We start from the raw sequence: 9,185 nt of genomic DNA, 5'->3' as shown, positions 1-9,185 counted from the left end.
GAAAGTGTCCATGGTCTTATTTCTGACATAAGGATTGTTATGAGTTGAATTGAGCATCTTCACCCCAAATATGTGCTGTAAATCCTAATCTCTATGCCTGTGGCTATCATCTCATTTGGGAAAGGGTCATCTGATATGATAATGAGACAGTATTAATGTGGGGTGTGTTCTGAGTCCATTTCTTTTGAGATATAAAGAAATTAAACAAGCAAGTGAGCTGAGATGAGACAGAGGGATGCCAAACTACATGAAGATCTCTCCGGAGGAGAAGCTCAGAAGAGACCAGACCTTCCTCCAGGGCTGTCAGAGGGAGAAACCTTCCCCCAGAGCCAGCATCCTGAATTCAGACTTGTAGCCTTAAATTTATATTTGTTAAAGCCATCCACTTGTGGCATTTTTGCCTGGTGTTGCGCTGCAGGGTAATGCAATGGACCACAAGGTCAGCTTGAACCACAAGGTCCTGGCGGTTCATACCCATCAGCTGCTCCTTGGAAACCCTTAGCAACAACAGCATTAAGATATAGACAAGGATCATACCATTGACAGGTTTTGTTATTTGGTTTGTCTTCATTTAAAGCCAGTTGTTGTCAAGTTTCATGGCAAGCCCGTATGTGTCAGAGCAGAACTGAGCTCCGTGGGGTTTACAATGACTGATGTTTGGGAAGCAGATGAGCAAGGCTTTCTTCCAAGAATCATAATTTAGTCATCTTTAACTAGTAGTAAAAATATTAAGTGCCTCATTGTTATTTACACCATCAAATAAAACAAAGTTAGTATTTGGTTTAGTATCCCGTCGTAAATGTTCCATGGATGCCAAGGATTATTAGTCGATATTTTATACTTGGTTTGTTGTAAGCCAGGATTTGGAGAAGTTACTAAAATGTGTACCAAATGATTAGACAAAATAAGTAAATGAGAAAACTAGGGTAACCGGGACATGCGTCATCCCAGAGAATCATAAGTATCATAGCTTTCTTGCTCAAGAAAGAGTGCTCAAGTTACCAACTTGGCCATTCATTTATTCATATACCTGACTTTGAGCAGCTTTTTGGCATGGCGGCATATTCAAAGGAGTACAAAACCTTGTTTGTGCCTTAAGCTGGAAGAAGAGTCCAGACACAACATAGTGTGGCAGAAACTGTGAGTGAAAAATGGAGAAAGGTGGGTGTCCTGTGACTTGTCTGGGATGACCACCTGGATTCGTTCTCATGTTTGGTGCCTTGGTGGCGCAATGGTTAAGCATGTCATTGCTAACCCAACGGACTGCAGTTCGAATCCAACAGCACCACCATAGGAGAGAAGACCTGGAGCTGTGTGCTCTCATAAGGTTACAGGCTAGAAAACCCCACGGGAGCAGCTCTGCTTTGTCATGTAGAGTCACTATGGGTCAGCATCAACTCGACTACATACAACAGGATGAACTGGCTCTGCGTTTACCTCTCCACCCTGACAGTGTGTCTCCTTTGTGTTTGTTTTAGCAGCCCACTTGGGGGCCAAATGTGATAAACCAAGAAGATGGCCAAGATCAACACCCAATGTTCCTACCCCTCCCAGGCCCACCTCGCAGTAAGGATCATGGACAATGAACTCGAGCGAATTGAAAATGGCCTCGGTCGGTAAGATGGCCCTTTCATCTTATACCCAGACCAGGGTATTTCCTAGCTGATCTAGACCTGGGAGAAACCACAGGTTTGGATGGAGGGTGGAGAGTTCACAGCATTCTTTCTAACTTCCTTTTTCATCTCACTTAATCATAGCAGCCCTCAGTAAAGTAGCTCCCTTCTCCATTTCAGAAATGCAGGAAATGAGATCCAAAACTTTGCATAACTTCTAGAAGGTAACAAAATGAAGATTCAAAGACAGCAAATTAACTCTACTGTCAAAATCTCCCCAAATTGCCACTCTTTCCCATGTATACAACAAACACTGGTTGTAGTCCTAGCTTGTGCAAGACACTGTTCTGGGCATAAGGGATACCAGATGCTCTACCTCTCACCTCCAGGCGAAGATTAGAAAGACATCCTGTTCCTGGGTCTATAGTGAGTTGGTTGGGCCTTGACAATTAAGTCATTGACTCCATCAGTGATCTCCTGATACAGGCAAACCTTGAGGTCTAGGCTGTTGTGTTCTGCTTCTAGTCCTTTGCTAACTTAGCAAACCTAGGAAAACTCACTTAACTAACTCTTCATGCCTCAGTTTCTTCAACTACAAAATGGAAAGGTATTCTTTTCCAAACTCTTGGCATAATAGTTAGGACTTGGGAAAGTACCTGTTTGGAGCAGATGGACCTACATTTTTATTTCCTTAAATGCTCAGTGAGATTATTTCATTGAACCATGAGGAACTTTATTTCCAATATTTATGCTATTTTTTCCTCAATATATAGCATTGAAGTCCTGGTGTGGCTCTGTGGGTTAATGAGCCAGACTGCGAAGCCATTTGAACTGCATGGTTGGTGGTTCAAGCTCACCAGCTGCTCCTTGGAAACCCTATACAGGGTCAATATAGGTCGGAACCGACTCGGTGGCACTTAACAACAACAAACAACGATATAGCATTGAAAACTACTTCCTCCTATACGGTTGACATGCATATTATCTGGTGATCAAAAAATGCAATGACAGCCTCTCAGTCTCCTCAAGCCCAACACGTGGACTCTCATCCATCAGCTCGTCCCACTCATTCATGTGTGTGTCACTTCCTCACTGATGCGCATTTGTTCCTCTCTGTCGAGACTCTTAGTCCCAGCTTCTCAGAAAACTCTGCTAATAAGCAACTGTCTTAGTATTCTCTAGAGAAACAGAGCTAGTGAGTCACGTTGACATAGCGACAAAAGAGAGACAGACAGATTGACTTCAAGAAAATGCTCGTGAAATTATGAGGGCTGGCAAATCCAAACCCTATGGATCAGACAGCAGGATAGAGAGGCTTGTGACCCAAGATCTATAGGTCAGAGATGGGAGAATTACAGGGTAGACAGAAAAAGAGGAAGTTCTGCCAAAATACCACAAAGTCTGGGGAAAGACCAGACCCTACGGCAACTCCTCTTTCAATTGATAGATTAATTATGGAAGTGATTATATTACATTACTTTGCATTTTATTAGACCACTGAACATTATGGAACAACAGCTAGTGGTTTGACTGAACCACTGGGGATCATAAACTAGTGAAGTTGACACATAAAATTAACCATCATAGTGATAAACAACTATTTCCAAAGACATTGCCTCCATTATTGCAAACGTAGGCTGTGCTTAGAGCCTGCATTCTGAGAGTCTAGTGGAGGAAGGAAAGACCCATAGTATCTCAAGAGATTTCTGTTCCCGGCCACCATTTTAACTCAGTACTGGATGCTCAGGGAGTTCCATATAATCTCAGAGGCATCTAAAAAATCACACCCTGCTCAAATATTCCCCCCTTAATCAACCTACAAGGAACCCTGGTGGCACATCTTTGAGAGAAAGATGTGACAGTTGGAGTCTGTAAGGATTGACAGTCTGGGAAACACTCAAGAGCAGTTCTACTCTGTCCTCTAGGGTGGTTATGAGTCCAAATTGACTTCATCTTGTTTTGGGGGTGTTGTTAATCAATGTCTTGTACTAGAGATTTATTGCTTTAGGTCAAGGGTGAGGAATGTCTGGTCTGAGGGCTGCATAAGGCTCCTGAAATCATTTGGTCTGGCCCTGCCAGGATAACTGCAGTTCCAGCCATCACGTTGTTGTTGTTGTTGTTAAGTGCCCCAACCCATAGCAACCCTGTGTAGGGTTTCTGAGGAGCCGCTGATAAGTTTGAACCATTGACCTTGCAGTTCAAACCAACCTTGCAGCCAAGTGCTTATCCTACAGCATCACACCAGGACTCCAGCCATCACATTGTTGTTGTTAAGACTCACAGAGACCCTGTATGGGGTTTCTGAGGAGTTGCTGGTGAGCTTGACCAACTACCTTGCAGTTAAAACCAACCTTACAGTTCAGTGCATTAACCCACATTGCCACACCAGCCATTACATTGTTGTTGTTGTTGTTGTTGTTGTTGCTAAGTGCCATCAAGTCAGTTCTGGCCCATAGCAACCCTGTATAGGGTTTCCGAGGAGCAACTGGTGAGCTTGAACTGCCGACCTTGCAGTTCAAACGGCTTTGCAGTTTGGCATATTAACCCACAAAGACACATCAGGACTCTGGCAATTACACTGTTGTTGTTGTTGTTGTTAAGTGCATTAGGGGTGAGTTAATTAAATATTTGAACAAATATAATATGGCTAATTTTTAAGTTGATAATTTTTTATGGCCCACAAATTATGTTATAAATTTTGGCAGCAAAAAGATTCCCTGCCTCTGCTTTAGGTTAAGGCATTGCCCCTTATTGAAAAAGAAAAAAAATTTTATTATGATGGTTATCTGTCATGAATATATGCATTAACATTTCTTACCAAGGTCTAAGCCAACCAAGTCCCTTAAGTGGAGCTTAGGAAAGAAAGATGAGGGTGCGGGTGACAGTGCCCAAGCACCGGACGAGGCAGTGAAGTCAGGCTCCTGGGAGCCACAGGCTCCTGAGATCTTGGGCCCAGTGGGAGAAGTACAGAAGCTGTCAAGATAAGAGAGATTTTGAAGCAAAATGTAACTTCTGCCTTTGGATCAGATAAGGTGTGACCCATGCAGTCATTAAGCTTCCAGACTCCTGAAGGGAGAGAAGGTAGGGCAGCTCCCAATCAGCCTCCTCCCTGTAAGACACTCCAGAGAAGAAGGCTGGCCTGGTGTCTGGGCTGGAGCCATAATGCTCCCCCTGACTTGTGCCTGCCTGGACCAGTGGCCACAAACATGCTCTGACTTATGGGTTACTAAGTCAGCTCCTGAGGCCTCTGGAGAAGTGACCCTTTGCAGAATGAATTGCTAGCCCATTAAGCCACAATGACCCCTACTGAGAAGGCACTGGCTTCTGAAAGACTCAGCAAGCTCACACTGAGCTGCATGTTTGTTGGCAATAGTCACTCACACAGGGGGCTAGGGGATAGGGGCAGGGGAGGAGGGTCAGTCACATGGTCAAAATAAATAAATAAATAAAAACAAAATGAATCAACTGCCATTGAGTTGATCCCAATTCATAAAGACCCTATATAGGATTTCCGGGGCTGTAAACCGTGCAGCCAGAGTGCTTCTTGGAGACCACAATGGCCAAACTACGTCTCTCATACTTTGGACATATTGTCGGGAGGGACCAGTTGCTGGAGAAGGATCTCATATTTGGTAGGGTGGAGGGTCAGAAAAAAAGAGCAAGACCCTAATGAGATGGATTGGCCAGGTGGCAGAATCAATGGACTCAAGTGTGGCAACAATAGTGAGGTTGGCCCAGAATCAGGCAGCGTTTCATTCTGCTGTGCAAAGGGTCTCTATGAGTCAGTACCGACTGGATGGCACCTAACAACAACAAATCTTTTTTTTGTGTGTGTGTGTGAATTATGTGATAGCTTACATGGGAAAACATTAGCTTTACATTCATCCTATCTTATATCGTTTCATTGCCATGGTTACAATCCCCTCCATGTGTCATCAACCAACCAAGCCTGTCCCCTGGGTCATCAGCACATAGCTCCTCTCCCTCTCTGGGTCTAAAGTCCCCAGCCATTCCATCTCTCCATGTCATTGTCCCCACCTCCATCTCTGCCATCACTGCCTCTCTGGGTAGAGTCCTGCTCTCTGCTCTTCTCCCTTGACGGTCCCAGGGACCTCCGCTCCTAGACTGCAAAGTCAATCATTCCCCTCCTTTTGCTACAAAATGTCTAGCTTTACATTTCCAACCCTCACAATCAGTCCTGATAACAATTATTCACTATTGTATCACAAAAGACCTATCAGCATCTCCTTTCATCAACCCTGCCCAGACAGATTGGACACCACTCAGTGGAGATTCCACCTTCTTCCATGCCCTCTGGATCTAGGTTCCCTCCTGAAAGCTTGTAAGCCAGTCATTTCTTGTCTTTGTAGCCGCCCCCCCCCCCCCCATTTTGGGTAGCCAATATCCAAGTTGCCCATCCCTGTCTACTCTGTGTATGGAGGGGGTGGGAATGATCCTTGCTGTAAAGATTTGTTCCCTCTTTTGAGCTACTGCATCCATAGGTATAGGTCAAGTTCATCAAATTGTGTCAGATTACTCCTTTTTTCCTCTTCTTTCTTCTTCTAGTTGAGCTTTGATCATCCAGCCATTGAAGCCAGGAGTCAAGTGGGTATTATCTGCAAATGTGGGTTCTCTTGTGCACATCCCCTCTCTTCTTGTCAGCTGGACACTTCACTCTCCACCCTAGTCCTCTGTGGCTGTGTCACTGACTCTGGGCCCAAGAGTCCCCAGGTCTTGCCATACTGCTGGCCGACTAGGTCTCTTGTGAACCCGGGTTCACAAGAGTCTATTGAACCTTGCAGGGCTTAGCTTACAGCTTTATTGCTGTTTTCCCCTAACAACAAGAAATCTTGCTAATGGATTTTAATTACCAACCTTGTGGTTAGCAGTCCACTGCCTAACCCACAGTACCACCCGAGTTCCTTAGTCACATGGTTAGGAGTTCCGAATTGATGCCCTTCAACTACACATTGCTAAAACGGGGTTGCCTCAATTTGGGCTGACTCTATGGCAAGTATCCACATACAAATCATTCATTGTCTTTATGTGTGAAGCAATGCCCTTCCCTCTCCTCTTAGTCCCTTGTCAGTAAGCAGCATGATGATTAACAACACAGGCATGGGGTAAGACTGTCTGGCTTTACAGTTTCCTCCTCTGCAAATGAATTAAGCATAGTTCTGACCTCAAATGATCATGGTGAATGGAAAGCCCTGTCCTGCAACAAGGGCTCAATAAAAACTATTGTCATTGGAAATTACTCTGCCAGTACCACCTATGAACCTTCTCTTCTTCCTTTGTCCTCAGATAGTTCCAGCAGATCTGCCCTCTGGAACTGGTCATTTCTTGCCAGTCTTGAAGCCTGACCACTGGCCAGGTCTTACTAAGCCTCACTGGGTCTTTCCAAACATTGATGTGTTAACAGATTGACACAGAATTCCATGGAAACACTATATAGATTTCAGAAAGAGAAAAAGAATGCTCCCTTCATGAGATCAATGCTATGCTTTATCTTGTGGAGTCAGGAATGGGTTAAGAGATGTTGTTGTTGTTAAGTGCTGTTGAGTCAGTTCCAACCCACAGTGACTCTGTATAGGGTATCTGAGGAGCAGCTGGTAAGTTTGAACTGCCAACCTTGTGGTTAAAACCAACTTTGCAGTTCAGTGCATGAATCCACAGCACCACACCAGGACTTAGGGTTAAGAGAGAGTTTTCTAAAATGTGTCCCTTGGAACCTCAGAGGAGTAGAGATGGATGGGAGCAGAGAATGGAAGGGTAGTTCCGGGTCCCTCCACTGCATCCCAGAGCTGCCCTTCATCTGTCCATCCATGACTAGACATATAAGGTTTATTACAGCAAAGAACTCTAGCATATACACATAAAAATTTTAATGTTTCAAGACACTATTTGAGGGGGTAGGTAGTGTTTGGGAAAGACAGTTCTTTCTCTTGTAATTCCAGTCCTTTTAGAAAGCTTTTGGATGAAAGAATTGAGAATGTATATACTTAACTGTTAATCAGTCTCTATGGCACTGTGGATTAATGCACCAGACTGCAAAGTCATTTGAACTGCAAGGTAGGTAGTTCAAGCTCACCAGCCGCTCATTGGAAACCCTATCTTAGGATCGCTATGGGTTGGAATTGACTCGATAGCACTTAACAACAACAACATGCTGAATAATATTAAGAAGCCTGTGTTGAGAAGTTCTACATGTGTGAGTGTGTGTGTTTTCTTTTGCTGAGCTGTACCAAGAGGAAGGAACTACTATCTTCTGTCCCTTTAGACTTCGCTACTCCCATACCTCTCACCAAATTAAAAACTCAGTTTTGTCTTTTTTTAATTATAGGGATCATTTTCTTAGTAAAGAATCTCAAGGAAGAATGAAAACCCTTCAGTTGAAATAATAAGTTTACAACCTGAAGATAGCAGAAATGAACAAAAATATCTTTACTTGTTCTTTTGTTCTTAGACCTGTTTAATTGTTTGGTATATTTTTTTATGATAATGTGATAGAGAAAGACTTCACAGCAGAGGATAGTATCTAGGGCCAAGGGCATCCCCAAATCCCAGATTAATCTCCTGGTGTAGCTATTTTGAGTGAGCTTTAGGGGTATGGATTTGTGTCTTAGAGAAAAGAGAAGCTTTCTTTGAGCTGCTTCCTGAGTGCAGCCCAAAGCAATTATCACCAAAGAAAACCATTTTCAGCCTGCTTCCCCAAGACTGAAGACTTAAAATGCATTAACTTTAATTCCCTGGTCACATGTGGCCAATAGCAATAGTTGACAATCATTCAAGCTCCTCAGGGTTTGGGAAGATGAAAAGGAAAATAAGACACCGTATCTTTACCCTTGTGCTAAAAGGTCAATGTTGCTTACTGTCTTACCCCCATACTCACCAGAAAAGACAACAAAAGTTCCAAGTGAAAATTAATTTCCAGATCCAGTTCTCATGAGAACCTCTGCTGTGTCCCAATGACAAAAGAAGGCAATTCCTCTTTACAAATAAATGTAGAAGTTTAGCATTAGAAGGTGAAAAGTACCTTGCCGTACAGTCATTTCACTCTGAAGTGCTAGTTGCTCTTGTTCTTGTATTGCTAATGGCCAACTTCATGCAGCTTCTTCCACTGAAGGCATCATCACCAATTAAAACAGGAGCCTGGAAGTTGCAGGCTCTGTGTCAACTTGACTAGGCCAAGATTTCCACAGGCTTAGCAGTTGGAATGTGCTTATTCCCATGGTGATAAAACCTAATTCAAACATGGTTAACTCTATGATGAGCAGCTATGAGCAGCCAACCAATGGAGGGGATCCTTCCTTGGGGGAGTGGCCTGCTCCCAACATAATGGACATGTGGGAGAGACTCTCTCTCTCTTCCACTGGGGACCTGGGACTCTACAATTGTAAGAGAATAAACTTGTCTTTATATATGTTGTTGTTGTTAAGTGCCATTGAGTCCCATAGTGACCCTGTATAGGATTTCCAAGAAGCAGCTGGTGAGCTTAAACCACTGACTTTGCAGTCTGACACATTAGCCCACAGTGCCACACCAGGACTCCAGATATATAATTTTATATAT

General features: G+C 43.6%; 1 protein-coding gene across 2 annotated transcripts in view; it reads left to right on the top strand.

Moving 5' to 3' along the window:
- Nucleotides 1-1,515: 1,515 nt before the first annotated feature.
- Nucleotides 1,516-9,185, top strand: part of CNGA3 (cyclic nucleotide gated channel alpha 3) — a 41,561-nt gene continuing 33,891 nt past the window's right edge. For both annotated transcript variants that reach the window (XM_006870760.1, XM_006870761.1), the window contains exon 1: nucleotides 1,516-1,616. In XM_006870760.1, coding sequence (XP_006870822.1) covers nucleotides 1,516-1,616 — 101 coding nt within the window. The remainder of the gene's footprint in view (nucleotides 1,617-9,185) is intronic.

This window comes from Chrysochloris asiatica, unplaced genomic scaffold (assembly GCF_000296735.1).
Source record: "Chrysochloris asiatica unplaced genomic scaffold, ChrAsi1.0 scaffold00150, whole genome shotgun sequence".
NCBI lineage: Eukaryota > Metazoa > Chordata > Mammalia > Afrosoricida > Chrysochloridae > Chrysochloris > Chrysochloris asiatica.
The sequence above is the reverse complement of the archived record's forward strand: the minus strand, read 5'-3'. Positions and strand labels throughout refer to the sequence as shown.